The sequence below is a fragment of the Scyliorhinus canicula genome, chromosome 21 (assembly GCF_902713615.1).
Source record: "Scyliorhinus canicula chromosome 21, sScyCan1.1, whole genome shotgun sequence".
Classification (NCBI taxonomy): domain Eukaryota; kingdom Metazoa; phylum Chordata; class Chondrichthyes; order Carcharhiniformes; family Scyliorhinidae; genus Scyliorhinus; species Scyliorhinus canicula.
In genome coordinates, this window is record NC_052166.1 from 68,972,380 (window position 1) to 68,987,958 (window position 15,579).

General features: G+C 56.5%; 1 protein-coding gene across 1 annotated transcript in view; it reads right to left on the reverse strand.

Annotated features, from left to right (window-relative positions):
* Positions 1 to 15,579, reverse strand: part of LOC119955446 (collagen alpha-1(V) chain-like) — a 111,198-nt gene that overhangs the window by 11,606 nt on the left and 84,013 nt on the right. The window contains 1 exon segment of the mRNA XM_038781628.1: positions 7,728 to 7,796. Coding sequence (XP_038637556.1) covers positions 7,728 to 7,796 — 69 coding nt within the window.

Below are 15,579 nucleotides of genomic sequence, written 5' to 3' on the forward strand. Positions count from 1 at the left end.
CAAGTCAGCGTTTGGTGGGGTGTTTGTCGGTGGCTGCAGCTCCGAGATTCACTCCGCTGTTACCGCCACTTTTTTGGGGCCTCAGGGAGTTTCTGCGCACCGAGGCCTCACTGATTTCCTGCACTGGTGACGTGTGCTCTCTGGCAGGCTCTCTACTCGCACATCGGGGCACCGTTTTGATTGGCAGCCCTGATCCCTACACATAGGCTTTAGAGGGGTTTCACAGGTCGGTGCAACATCGAGGGCCGAAGGGCCTGTACCGCGGCGCTGTCATGTTCTATGTTCTACTCTTTTTTACTCTTTTTTAGGCAGCACGGTAGCATAGTGGATAGAACTGTAGCTTCGCAGCACCAGGGTCCCAGGTTCGATTCCCCGCTGGGTCACTGTCTGTGCGGAGTCTGCACGTTCTCCCCGTGTCTGCGTGGGTTTCCTCCGGGTGCTCCGGTTTCCTCCCACAGTCCAAAGATGTGCAGGCTGGGAAGATTGGCCATGATAATTTGCCCTTAGTGACCAAAGGAGGTTAGGAGGGGTTATTGGGTTACGGGGATAGGGTGGAAGTGAGGGCATAAGTGGGTCGGTGCAGACTCGATGGGCCGAATGGCCTCTTTCTGCACTGTATGATCTATGTTCTATGTATACGACATTTCAGGCACCGCCCCCCAGCTTTCTGGACCCCACACTACCCCCCAACCTTCTCTGGGCCTCTTGAACCCCCCTCCCCAATTGGCAACACCCTCCCCCCTGGAAGTGTCAAACAGGTACCCTGGCAGCTCCACCTGGGCAGTGTGAGGGTGTCTGAGTGGCAGTGTTGAGATGACCAGGCGGGTGTGCCAGGATAGCACTCAGCCCGATCCCGACCACTCGGGGGTGATCTGGCCGGCCATCACCCCGAGATGCCGTTGGGCCTGGCCCACATTCGTGGAAACTGGCACTAAATGACGCGCTGGTGAATTCTCACAGGCGCTGCCACTGCTCCTGGTCACTGGGTGGACATGGCGTCTGAGTATTTAAATGAGGGACTCCGTTAAATATGCAGGTCTGGATCTCCCTGGGTGGAGCGAGGCGGGTACATTACCATCGGCCCGACAAGGAAGCTGGTTTGGGGCAGCACGGTGGCACAGTGGTTAGCATTGTTGCCTACGGTGCTGAGGACCCGGGTTCGAATCCCGGCCCTGGGTCACTGTCCGTGTGGAGTTTGCACATTCTCCCCGTGTCTGCATGGGTTTCACCCCCACAACCCAAAGATGTGCAGGGTAGGTGGATTGGCCACGCTAAATTGCCCCTTAATTGGAAATAATAATTGGGTACTCTAAATTTATATTAAAAAAAAAGAAGGAAGCTGGTTTGGGGATCTCGCGTGATTCACCCGATGTCCCTGGATCCCCGTCAGGTGCAACGCGGTCGCTGAATTGCAGCCGAGATCTCCATCTGTGCATCACTCAAATGACTTTCTTCAACTCTTCAAGTTCCATTGCTGCCTCACACCTACCCTCCCGTCCCCTCACCTCACATCCTGCACCCCCCCCCATTCTCCTCAACCTACCCATTCACCTCCCCCTCCACCCCCCCGCCCTCTCACCTCACATCCTGCACCCCCCCCATTCTCCTCAACCTACCCATTCACCTCCCCCTCCACACCCCCCACCTTCACACCTCACATCCTGCACCCCCCCCATTCTCCTCAACCTACCCATTCACCTCCCCCTCCAACCCCCGCCCTCTCACCCCACATCCTGCACCACAGCGCCCCTCAACCCCCTCACCTTCCCCCCACTCTCCTGATCCCCTTTACCCCTCTCCCCACCACAGTCCTGCCCCCTCCCCCTCCCAGTGAGCAGTGTCTTTACGTTTGGACCCAGTGTCAGTTACGATTTCCAGTGATTTCACCTTTAACCTCGAGGGTCTCTTGCTGTCTCACAGTAAACAACAGAAAGAAGCTAATTTGAAATAAAACCCATTCACCAACCACTGTTCCGGGATCCTCGGGCGATTCCAGGTTCCTCCAACACTCGTAAAGAGTGACGCGACTGAACACAGGACAAAGGTCATGCAGGAAGTGGGATAAAGCCAAGCAGAAAAGCAGAGGACAGGCACCAGAACCACACCTCATCCCAACCTTCCCCTGAAACACTGACCCCACCCCAACCTTCCCCTTAAACACTGACCCCACCCCAACCTTCCCTTAAACACTGACCCCACCCCAACCTTCCCCTTAAACACTGACCCCATCCCAACCTTCCCCTGAAACACTGACCCCATCCCAACCTTCCCCTTAAACACTGACCCCACCCCAACCTTCCCCTTAAACACTGATCCCATCTCAACCTTCCCCTTAAACACTGACCCCACCCCAACCTTCCCCTTAAACACTGACCCCACCCCAACCTTCCCCTTAAACACTGACCCCACCCCAACCTTCCCCTTAAACACTGACCCCACCCCAACCTTCCCCTTAAACACCGACCCCATCCCAACCTTCCCCTTAAACACCGACCCCACCCCAACCTTCCCCTTAAACACTGATCCCATCTCAACCTTCCCCTTAAACACTGACCCCACCCCAACCTTCCCCTTAAACACTGATCCCACCCCAACCTTCCCCTTAAACACTGACCCCATCCCAACCTTCCCCTTAAACACCGACCCCACCCCAACCTTCCCCTTAAACACTGATCCCATCTCAACCTTCCCCTTAAACACTGACCCCATCCCAACCTTCCCCTGAAACACCGACCCCACCCCAACCTTCCCCTTAAACACTGACCCCACCCCAACCTTCCCCTTAAACACCGACCCCACCCCAACCTTCCCCTTAAACACCGACCCCACCCCAACCTTCCCCTTAAACACTGACCCCACCCCAACCTTCCCCTTAAACACCGACCCCACCCCAACCTTCCCCTTAAACACTGACCCCACCCCAACCTTCCCCTGAAACACCGACCCAACCCCAACCTCCCCCTGAAACACCGACCCCATCCCAACCTTCCCCTTAAACACTGACCCCATCCCAACCTTCCCCTTAAACACTGACCCCACCCCAACCTTCCCCTTAAACACCGACCCCACCCCAATATTCCCCTTAAACACTGACCCTACCCCAACCTTCCCCTTAAACACTGACCCCACCCCAACCTTCCCCTTAAACACTGACCCCACCCCAACCTTCCCCTTAAACACTGACCCCATCCCAACCTTCCCCATAAACACTGACCCCACCCAACCTTCCCCTTAAACACTGACCCCACCCCAACCTTCCCCTTAAACACTGACCCCACCCCAACCTTCCCCTTAAACACTGACCCCACCCCAACCTTCCCCTTAAACACCGACCCCACCCCAACCTTCCCCTTAAACACTGACCCCACCCCAACCTTCCCCTTAAACACTGACCCCACCCCAACCTTCCCCTTAAACACTGACCCCACCCCAACCTTCCCCTGAAACACTGACCCCATCCCAACCTTCCCCTTAAACACTGACCCCACCCCAACCTTCCCCTTAAACACTGACCCCACCCCAACCTTCCCCTTAAACACTGACCCCACCCCAACCTTCCCCTTAAACACTGACCCCACCCCAACCTTCCCCTTAAACACTGACCCCACCCCAACCTTCCCCTTAAACACTGACCCCATCCCAACCTTCCCCTTAAACACTGACCCCACCCCAACCTTCCCCTTAAACACTGACCCCATCCCAACCTTCCCCTTAAACACTGACCCCATCCCAACCTTCCCCTTAAACACTGATCCCACCCCAACCTTCCCTTTAAACACTTGGAAAATATTGTGGAGAGAACTGTTTGGGTGGGGGTCAAGGTGTGAGGTGATGGGTGGGTGAGGGTGTGTAGGGATAGGTTCCACATTCTCCCCACTCCCTGTGGGAACGAGTTCCACATTCTCCCCACTCCCTGTGGGAGCGAGTACCACATTCACCCACTCCCTGTGGTAGCGAGTCCCACATTCACCCACTCCCTGTGGGAGCGAGAGCCACATTCTCCCCACTCCCTGTGGGAGCGAGTCCCACATTCTCCCCACTCCCTGTGGGAGCGAGTCCCACATTCTCCCCACTCCCTGTGGGAGCGAGTTCCCCATTCTCCCCACTCCCTGTGGGAGCGAGTCCCACATTCTCCCCACTCCCTGTGGGAGCGAGTCCCACATTCTCCCCTCTCCCCGTGGGAGCGAGTCCCACATTCTCCCCACACCCTGTGGGAGCGAGTCCCACATTCTCCCCACTCCCTGTGGGAGCGAGAGCCACATTCTCCCCACTCCCTGTGGGAGCGAGTCCCACATTCTCCCCACTCCATGTGGGAGCGAGTCCCACATTCTCCCCACTCCCTGTGGGAGCGAGTCCCACATTCTCCCCACTCCCTGTGGGAGCGAGAGCCACATTCTCCCCACTCCCTGTGGGAGTGAGTCCCACATTCTCCCCACTCTTTGGGTGACGAGGTTTCTCCTGAATTCCTGTTTGATGTATCAGTGACTCTCACATATCGATGGCCCTCAGCTACAGTCACCCCTATAAGTGGAAACTTCGGGGTGAAATCTTTGCCTCCCAGCTGCGTGTACCCCGGCGACACGTCATCGCCGGCAGCGGGATTCGCCATTCCTGCTGCTGGCCAATGGGATTTCCCATTGTAGCTCCCTCACACGCCACCGGGGTGCGCTGCCAACGGAACGGAGAATCCAGCCGGCGGAAACTTCACCTCATGGTCTTTGTGTCAACCCAACTGAAACTCTTTGAGAATAGACCTGAATGAGGTCATCCCTCGGCCTACTCATTCCTAGATAGGAACTCCAGCCTGTTCAGATTTAATTTTCAGTTCTGGTATCATGATTGTAAATCTTATACTGTCATATTCTCAATGATCCTGTAATAGGGAGCTCCGAGTGGGAATGCTGGCCTTCCATATGCCTTGTGGAGTCCGTGCTCCCTCGGTAGGGGCGGGATTTTCAGTTACCTAGAGTCTAAAAGTTCGGCCAGTGAGGCGCCGAACCGAGAGGAATCTGGCCGGGGTCTCCCGGGAAGCACACATATTGTTTATGTAAATAAAACGTTGTTTCTTACTTTACTCAGTGTTGCCTCCCCCTGTCCTTACTGAAGCTCTGTTGGATGATCTCTGACTGGACATGTATCAGAGATCAGCTACCTCTGCCTGGACACTGATTGGATGTCGGGGCTTGGGTGACATCAGTACAAGGGGCACTTTCTACCTCCACAGGTTGAAGATTGGCCAGTACGGGGTGTGGTGGGAAACCTTCTAAACACAACGCAAGTGAAACCTCCTCAGAGCCCTCACACCCCCTGGTGCAGCTTGGCTGCTGCACTGTCTAGGCAACAGGAAGAGACTGCAGTAAAACGCACCCCCCATCCCGCTAAACCCTCCTGATGCCCTGCCAATGGCTGTCTACGGCTTGTCAAGTATCTGGTGAAGCAAAAGCAGATAGGCTTACTCGCTGAGACGGGTGGCGATGTCTTGGAGCCAACTCGATCACAACTGAGATCAGGAGCAGAAACACAAAGTTCAAAAGAGCAGAAGGAGCAGAGAAAGGTCTGGGTGGCGACACTGACTGAGCTACTCAGCTTCCCTCTCACATTGGCAGTGCCAACCTGACCAAAGTCTAAACACCCGCCCTTAATTCCTCCCCCGAAGCTGGTCTCAGCTGGTAAAGTTCCAACAATACACACTGACTCTCACTGGGGTATGGGTCCCACACACACTGACTCTCACTGGGGTACGGGTCCCACACACACTGACTCTCACTGGGTTACGGGTCCCACACACACTGACTCTCACTGGGGTACGGGTCCCACACACACTGACTCTCACTGGGGTACGGGTCCCACACACACTGACTCTCACTGGGGTACGGGTCCCACACACACTGACTCTCACTGGGGTACGGGTCCCACACACACTGACTCTCACTGGGGTACGGGTCCCACACACACTGACTCTCACTGGGGTACGGGTCCCACACACACTGACTCTCACTGGGGTACGGGTTCCCCACACACTGACTCTCACTGGGGTAGGACTTCCACACACACTGACTCTCACTGGGGTACAGGTCCCTCACACACTGACTCTCACTGGGGTACGGGTCCCACACACACTGACTCTCACTGGGGTACGGGTCCCACACACACTGACTCTCACTGGGGTACGGGTCCCACACACACTGACTCTCACTGGGGTACCGGTCCCACACACACTGACTCTCACTGGGATACGGGTCCCACACACACTGACTCTCACTGGGGTACGGGTCCCACACACACTGACTCTCACTGGGGTACGGGTTCCACACACACTGACTCTCACTGGGGTAGGGGTCCCACACACACTAACTCTCACTGGGGTCCCACACACACTGACTCTCACTGGGGTACGGATCCCACACACACTGACTCTCACTGGGGTATGGGTCCCACACACACTGACTCTCACTGGGGTACGGGTCCCACACACACTGACTCTCACTGGGGTACGGGTCCCACACACACTGACTCTCACTGGGGTACGGGTCCCACACACACTGACTCTCACTGGGGTACGGGTCCCACACACACTGACTCTCACTGGGGTATGGGTCCCACACACTGACTCTCACTGGGGTATGGGTCCCACACACTGACTCTCACTGCGGTACGGGTCCCACACACACTGACTCTCACTGGGGTACGGGTCCCACACACTGACTCTCACTGGGGTATGGGTCCCACACACTGACTCTCACTGCGGTACGGGTCCCACACACACTGACTCTCACTGGGGTACGGGTCCCACACACACTGACTCTCACTGGGGTCCCACTCACACTGACTCTCACTGTGGTACGGGTCCCACACACACTGACTCTCACTGGGGTATGGATCCCACACACACTGACTCTCACTGGGGTACGGGTCCCACACACACTGACTCTCACTGGGGTATGGATCCCACACACACTGACTCTCACTGGGGTACGGGTCCCACACACACTGACTCTCACTGGGGTATGGATCCCACACACACTGACTCTCACTGGGGTACGGGTCCCACACACACTGACTCTCACTGGGGTACGGGTCCCACACACACTGACTCTCACTGGGGTCCCACACACACTGACTCTCACTGGGGTACGGGTCCCACACTGACTCTCACTGGGGTACGGGTTCCTCACACACTGACTCTAACTGGGGTTCGGGTCCCACACACACTGACTCTCACTGGGGTACGGGTCCCACACACACTGACTCTCACTGGGGTACGGGTCCCACACACACTGACTCTCACTGGGGTACGGGTCCCACACGCTGTCTCTCGGAAGGCAGTGTCACAGAGTCACAAGGTTTTACCGCACAGTAAGAGACTGCCCGGCCCATCGTGTCTGTCCCACAGCCCTCTCTATTCCAAACCCATTCTCCACCACTCGGTCTGTAGTCAGTGGTTGTGAGGTCCTCAGGCGGAATGTCAATCCTATTACCCTCTGAGTAACTCAGCGAGTGAAACAGTGCAGAGTGGAGTGTGAGTGACAGTACGGAGTTGCCAATTTGGGAAGCAGCTTCCTGTGGCAGCCAGGATGTGAGATGCGATGCAGTCTAGCCACTTACCAGGGCACCTCGCTTGTAATGACTATACCAAGACCCAGGCTGCTCTTTCGGCCATCGAGCCATTTTGCTCTGAAAAATACGAGACTGATTACAGACTGGAAGGGAAAACGATGCCTGCTTACCAGTTTACCCCGCTTGTATTCACTGAACCAGGAGCCTGGAGCCTCCTTGGGCCAAGAAGTGACTCTTGCCTGGTGTGAGACAGGATGGTAGAGGAGAAAATCAAAATCAGTTAATGTGGAAACGGACAATCCGAGACAATATCATCAGCCAATGGAATGTGGGTTCTGGGGCATTCCGTGGGTCAGGGCGTCTCTCTAAACAACAGCAGCACCGTCAGGTGGGGAAAGTCTCCAGCTCGAAGCCAACATTGATCAGCTGATGCCCATATCCCAAGAATAACAGAGGAAGTGGTTGCAATTTCTGCACAACATGATCCGACAATCAGACAGGTAACAGTGAACTGGTATTGGATGAGAGATAAATATTGGCCAGCAAGTCAGGAACATCTTCCTGCCAGAGATTGACATCAATGAAGGAGTTTAATCTCTTTTTTAAATTTAAAGTCTCTAATTGTTTTTTCTCCAATTAAGAGGTAATTTAGCGTGACCAATCCACCTGCCCTGCACATCTTTGGGTTGTGGGGGCGAAACCCACGCAAACACGGGGAGAATGTGCAAACTCCATACGGAAAGGGACCCAGAGCCGGGATTGAACCTGGGACCTCAGCGCCGTGAGGCAGCAGTGCTAACCACTGCATCACCGTGCTGCCTCAGAGTTAATGACCCATCTGAAAGGACCTCCAACAGTGCAGCACTCCCTCAGTACTGACCCTCTGACAGTGCAGCGCTCCCTCAGTACTGACCCTCTGACAGTGCGGCGCTCCCTCAGTACTGACCCTCTGACAGTGCGGCACTCCCTCAGTACTGACCCTCTGACAGTGCGGCACTCCCTCAGTACTGACCCTCTGACAGTGCAGCACTCCCTCAGTACTGACCCTCTGACAGTGCGGCGCTCCCTCAGTACTGACCCTCTGACAGTGCGGCACTCCCTCAGTACTGACCCTCTGACAGTGCGGCACTCCCTCAGTACTGACCCTCTGACAGTGCAGCACTCCCTCAGTGCTGACCTTCTGACAGTGCGGCACTCCCTCAGTACTGACCCTCTGACAGTGCGGCACTCCCTCAGTACTGACCCTCTGACAGTGCAGCATTCCCTCAGTACTGACCCTCTGACAGTGCAGCACTCCCTCAGTACTGACCCTCTGACAGTGCAGCACTCCCTCAGCACTGACCCTCTGACAGTGCGGCACTCCCTCAGTACTGACCCTCTGACAGTGCGGCACTCCCTCAGTACTGACCCTCTGACAGTGCAGCACTCCCTCAGTACTGACCCTCTGACAGTGCAGCACTCCCTCAGTACTGACCCTCTGACAGTGCAGCACTCCCTCAGTACTGACCCTCTGACAGTGCGGCGCTGCCTCAATACTGACCCTCTGACAGTGCTGGGCTCCCTCACTACTGACAGTGCAGCACTCCCTCAGTACTGACCCTCTAACAGTGCAGCACTCCCTCAGTACTGACCCTCTGACAGTGCGGCACTCCCTCAATACTGACCCTCTGACAGTGCTGGGCTCCCTCACTACTGACTCTCTGACAGTGCCGCACTCCCTCAGTACTGACCCTCTGATAGTGCAGCACTCCCTCAGTACTGACCCTCTGACAGTGCGGCACTCCCTCAGTACTGACCCTCTGACAGTGCGGCACTCCCTCAGTACTGACCCTCTGACAGTGCAGCACACCCTCAGTACTGACCCTCTGACAGTGCCGCACTCCCTCAGTACTGACCCTCTGACAGTGCAGCACTCCCTCAGTACTGACCCTCTGACAGTGCGGCACTCCCTCAGTACTGACCCTCTGACAGTGCGGCACTCCCTCAGTACTGACCCTCTGACAGTGCGGCACTCCCTCAGTACTGACCCTCTGATAGTGCGGCACTCCCTCAGTACTGACCCTCTGACAGTGCAGCTCTCCCTCAGTACTGACCCTCTGACAGTGCAGCACTCCCTCAGTACTGACCCTCTGACAGTGCGGCACTCCCTCAGTACTGACCCTCTGAGAGTGCGGCACTCCCTCAGTACTGACCTCTGACAGCACGGCACTCCCTCAGTACTGACCCTCTGACAGTGCGGCACTCCCTCAGTACTGACCCTCTGACAGTGCAGCACGGACCCTCTGACAGTGCGGCACTCCCTCAGTACTGACCCTCTGACAGTGCGGCACTCCCTCAGTACCGACCCTCTGACAGTGCGGCGCTCCCTCAGTACTGAGCCTCTGACAGTGCAGCACTCCCTCAGTACTGACCCTCTGACAGTGCAGCACTCCCTCAGTACTGACCCTCTGACAGTGCGGCACTCCCTCAGTACTGACCCTCTGACAGTGCAGCACTCCCTCAGTACTGACCCTCTGACAGTGCGGCACTCCCTCAGCACTGCCCCGAGTGTTCATCTGGTTAATTCGGTTTAAATCTCTGGATGAGGACATTAATTCACAAATATCTGCCTGAGAGTTGAGATTGCCGCTGTCTGAATCTTGGCTAAAAGCACTGGGCGGGTTTGCCTCTGACACTGCGCTGTAGAAGCAGAATAGACACATCGCTACGAAAAAGAAACTTTCCAATGGGAGGAACCCTCATAACTGGGTAACTAAAAAACCTAAAGTCTGCATAAAACTGAAAGAAAAAGACAATATCTGTTCAAAGACGAGAGGCAGGTCAGAAAATTGGAAAGAATATAAAAAACAAAGAATGTGAAAAAGATTGATAACGAGGGGAAAACCATGTGACAAAAAACTAGCCAGTAATATAAAGGTAGGCATCAAGAGTTTGTGTAGGTATTTAAATAACAAAAGAGTTGACAAAGTCAGCATTGGTCCTGTAGAAAATGTGTGGGGTGAATGGTGACGGAAAGTAGGGCGATGGTAAAGGAGCTACACAGATATTTGGCATCTGTCTTCACTGTACAGCACACGATTAACACCCACAGACATAGCTGTAAATCAGCAAATGGGAGGAACTCAGGAAAATTACAATCCCCGGGGAAGTGGCATTGAGCAGATTGTTGGGTCTGTGGGCTGACACATCTCTCGGTTTGGAAAGACTTCATTCTAAGATCTTGAAAGAAGTGGCGAATGAGGTAGCTGAAGCATTGGCTATCATGTTCCATTAGACTGGAAGATAGCAAATGTAACTCCCTTATTCAAGGCGTAAATGTAGTTACTGTCCAGGAGTAACATAGTCTATTTTCCTCTTTGAGGGAGAGCTGATTGGTGGTGATTGAAACGGATCGTCACCACACCTCAGGCGAGACGCAAAGTTGAGAAGGCAGCTCATGGCTGATATGGGAATTGAAGCCGCGCTGTTGGCGTAGCTCCGCATCATGCACCAGCCCTCCGGCCAACAGCTAAACCGAACAAGAGGCTGTGGGAGAGAGGGGTTGAGGGACTGTTAGGGAGGGGAGTTGAGGGATGTGGGGGACGGGAGTTGTGGGATTGTGGGGGAGGGTAGTTGAGGGATTGTGGGGGAGGGGAGTTGAGGGATTGTGGGGGAGAGGATTGAGGGAATGTGGGGAGGGGAGTCGAGAAAAGGTGGGGAGGGGAGTTGAGGGATTGTAGAGGAGGGGAGTTGAGGGATGTGGGGGACGGGAGTTGTGGGATTGTGGGGGAGGGTAGTTGAGGGATTGTGGGGGAGGGGATTGAGGGAATGTGGGGAGGGGAGTTGAGGGATTGTAGAGGAGGGGAGTTGAGGGATTGTGGGGGAGGCGCGTTGAGGGATTGTGGGGGAGGGGAGTTGAGGGATTGTGGGGGAGGCGCGTTGAGGGATTGTGGGGGAGGGGAGTTGAGGGATTGTGGGGGAGAGGATTGAGGGAATGTGGGGAGGGGAGTTGAGAGAAGGTGGGGAGGGGAGTTGAGGGATTGTAGAGGAGGGGAATTGAGGGATTGTGGGGGAGGCGCGTTGAGGGATTGTGGGGGAGGGGAGTTGAGGGATTGTGGGGGTGGGGATTGAGGGAATGTGGGGGAGGGGAGTTGAGGGATTGTGGAGGAGGGGAGTTGAGGGATGGTGGAGGAGGGGAGTTGAGAGAAGGTGGGGAGGGGAGTTGAGGGATTGTAGAGGAGGGGAGTTGAGGGATTGTGGAGGAGGGGAGTTGAGGGATGGTGGAGGAGGGGAGTTGAGGGATTGTGCGGGAGGCGCGTTGAGGGATTGTGGGGGAGGGGAGTTGAGGGATTGTAGAGGAGGGGAGTTGAGGGATTGTGGGGGAGGCGCGTTGAGGGATTGTGGGGGTGGGTAGTTGAGGGATTGTGAGGGAGGGGATTGAGGGAATGTGGGGAGGGGAGTTGAGAGAAGGTGGGGAGGTGAGTTGAGGGATTGTAGAGGAGGGGAGTTGAGGGATTGTGGAGGAGGGGAGTTGAGGGATGGTGGAGGAGGGGAGTTGAGGGATTGTGCGGGAGGCACGTTGAGGGATTGTGGGGGAGGGGAGTTGAGGGATTGTAGAGGAGGGGAGTTGAGGGATTGTGGGTGAGGCGCATTGAGGGATTGTGGGGGAGGGGAGTTGAAGGATTGTGGGGGTGGGTAGTTGAGGGATTGTGAGGGAGGGGATTGAGGGAATGTGGGGAGGGGAGTTGAGAGAAGGTGGGGAGGGGAGTTGAGGGATTGTAGAGGAGGGGAGTTGAGGGATTGTGGAGGAGGGGAGTTGAGGGATGGTGAAGGAGGGGAGTTGAGGGATTGTGCGGGAGGCGCGTTAAGGGATTGTGGGGGAGTGGAGTTGAGGGATTGTGCGGGAGGCGCATTGAGGGATTGTGGGGAGGGGAGTTGAGGGATTGTGCGGGAGGCGCGTTGAGGGATTGTGGGGGAGGGGAGTTGAGGGATTGTGCGGGAGGCGCGTTGAGGGATTGTGGGGGAGGGGAGTTGAGGGGAACTGAGGGGCTGTGGGACGGGGAGTTGAGGGATGTGGGGGAGGGAAGTTGAGGGATTGTGGGGGAGGGGAGTTGAGGGATTGTGGAGGAGGGGAGTTGAGGGATAGTGGGGGAGGGCAGTTGAGGGATTGTGGGCTGGGGAGTTGAGGGATTGTGGGGGAGGGGAGTTGAGGGATGGTAGAGGAGGGGAGTTGAGGGATTGTGGGGGAGGCGCGTTGAGGGATTGTGGGGGAGGGGAGTTGAGGGATTGTGGGGGTAGGTAGTTGAGGGATTGTGAGGGAGGGTATTGAGGGAATGTGGGGAGGGGAGTTGAGAGAAGGTGGGGAGGTGAGTTGAGGGATTGTAGAGGAGGGGAGTTGAGGGATTGTGGAGGAGGGGAGTTGAGGGATGGTGGAGGAGGGGAGTTGAGGGATTGTGCGGGAGGCGCGTTGAGGGATTGTGGGGGAGGGGAGTTGAGGGATTGTAGAGGAGGGGAGTTGAGGGATTGTGGGGGAGGCGCGTTGAGGGATTGTGGGGGAGGGGAGTTGAGGGATTGTGGGGGTGGGTAGTTGAGGGATTGTGAGGGAGGGGATTGAGGGAATGTGGGGAGGGGAGTTGAGAGAAGGTGGGGAGGGGAGTTGAGGGATTGTAGAGGAGGGGAGTTGAGGGATTGTGCGGGAGGCGCGTTGAGGGATTGTGGGGGAGTGGAGTTGAGGGATTGTGCGGGAGGCGCGTTGAGGGATTGTGGGGGAGGGGAGTTGAGGGATTGTGCGGGAGGCGCGTTGAGGGATTGTGGGGGAGGGGAGTTGAGGGATTGTGCAGGAGGCGCGTTGAGGGATTGTGGGGGAGGGGAGTTGAGGGGAGCTGAGGGGCTGTGGGACGGGGAGTTGAGGGATGTGGGGGAGGGAAGTTGAGGGATTGTGGGGGAGGGGAGTTGAGGGATTGTGGAGGAGGGGAGTTGAGGGATTGTGGGGGAGGGCAGTTGAGGGATTGTGGGGGAGGGGAGTTGAGGGATGTGGGGGAGGGGAGTTGAGGGATTGTGGAGGAGGGGTGTTCAGGGATGTGGGGGAGGGAAGTTGAGGGATTGTGGGGGAGGGGAGTTGAGGGATTGTGGGGGAGAGGATTGAGGGAATGTGGGGAGGGGAGTTGAGAGAAGGTGGGGAGGGGAGTTGAGGGATTGTTGAGGAGGGGAGTTGAGGGATTGTGGGGGAGAGGATTGAGGGAATGTGGGGAGGGGAGTTGAGAGAAAGTGTGGAGGGGAGTTGAGGGATTGTAGAGGAGGGGAGTTGAGGGATGGTGGAGGAGGGGAGTAGAGGGATTGTGGGGGAGGCGCATTGAGGGATTGTGGGGGAGGGCAGTTGAGGGATGTGTGGGAGGGGAGTTGAGGGATGTGGGGGAGGGGAGTTGAGGGATGTGGGGACGGGGAGTTGAGGGATTGTGGAGGAGGGGAGTTCAGGGATGTGGGGGAGGGAATTTGAGGGATTGTGGGGGAGGGTAGTTGAGGGATTGTGAGCTGGGGATTTGAGGGATGGTGGGGGAGGGGTGTTGAGGGATTGTGGGGGAGGGGATTGAGGGAATGTGGGAGAGGGGAGTTGAGGGATGTTTGGGAGGGGAGTTGAGGGATGTGGTGAGGGGAGTTGAGGGATTGTGTGGGAGGGGAGTTGAGGGACTGTTGGGAAGGGAGTTGAGGGATTGTGGAGGGGGAGTTGTGGGATTGTGGAGGATGGAGTTGAGGGATGGTGGAGGAGGGAGTTGAGGGATTGTGGGGGAGGGGAGTTGAGGGATTGTGGAGGAGGGAGTTGAGGGATGTGGGGGAAGGGGAGTTGAGGGATTGTGTGGGAGGGGAGTTGAGGGACTGTTGGGAAGGGAGTTGAGGGATTGTGGAGGGGGAGTTGTGGGATTGTGGAGGAGTGGAGTTGAGGGATGGTGGAGGAGGGAGTTGAGGGATTGTGGGGGAGGGGAGTTGAGGGATTGTGGAGGAGGGAGTTGAGGGATGTGGGGGAAGGGGAGTTGAGGGATTGTGGAGGAGGGGAGTTGAGGGATGGTGGAGGAGGGAGTTGAGGGATTATTGGGGAGGGGTGTTGAGGGATTGTGGGGGAGGGGATTGAGGGAATGTGGGAGAGGGGAGTTGAGGGATGTTTGGGAGGGGAGTTGAGGGATGTGGTGAGGGGAGTTGAGGGATTGTGTGGGAGGGGAGTTGAGGGACTGTTGGGAAGGGAGTTGAGGGATTGTGGAGGGGGAGTTGTGGGATTGTGGAGGATGGAGTTGAGGGATGGTGGAGGAGGGAGTTGAGGGATTGTGGGGGAGGGGAGTTGAGGGATTGTGGAGGAGGGAGTTGAGGGATGTGGGGGAAGGGGAGTTGAGGGATTGTGTGGGAGGGGAGTTGAGGGACTGTTGGGAAGGGAGTTGAGGGATTGTGGAGGGGGAGTTGTGGGATTGTGGAGGAGTGGAGTTGAGGGATGGTGGAGGAGGGAGTTGAGGGATTGTGGGGGAGGGGAGTTGAGGGATTGTGGAGGAGGGAGTTGAGGGATGTGGGGGAAGGGGAGTTGAGGGATTGTGGAGGAGGGGAGTTGAGGGATGGTGGAGGAGGGAGTTGAGGGATTATTGGGGAGGGGTGTTGAGGGATTGTGGGGGAGGGGATTGAGGGAATGTGGGAGAGGGGAGTTGAGGGATGTTTGGGAGGGGAGTTGAGGGATGTGGTGAGGGGAGTTGAGGGATTGTGTGGGAGGGGAGTTGAGGGACTGTTGGGAAGGGAGTTGAGGGATTGTGGAGGGGGAGTTGTGGGATTGTGGAGGATGGAGTTGAGGGATGGTGGAGGAGGGAGTTGAGGGATTGTGGGGGAGGGGAGTTGAGGGATTGTGGAGGAGGGAGTTGAGGGATGTGGGGGAAGGGGAGTTGAGGGATTGTGTGGGAGGGGAGTTGAGGGACTGTTGGGAAGGGAGTTGAGGGATTGTGGAGGGGGAGTTGTGGGATTGTGGAGGAGTGGAGTTGAGGGATGGTGGAGGAGGGAGTTGAGGGATTGTGG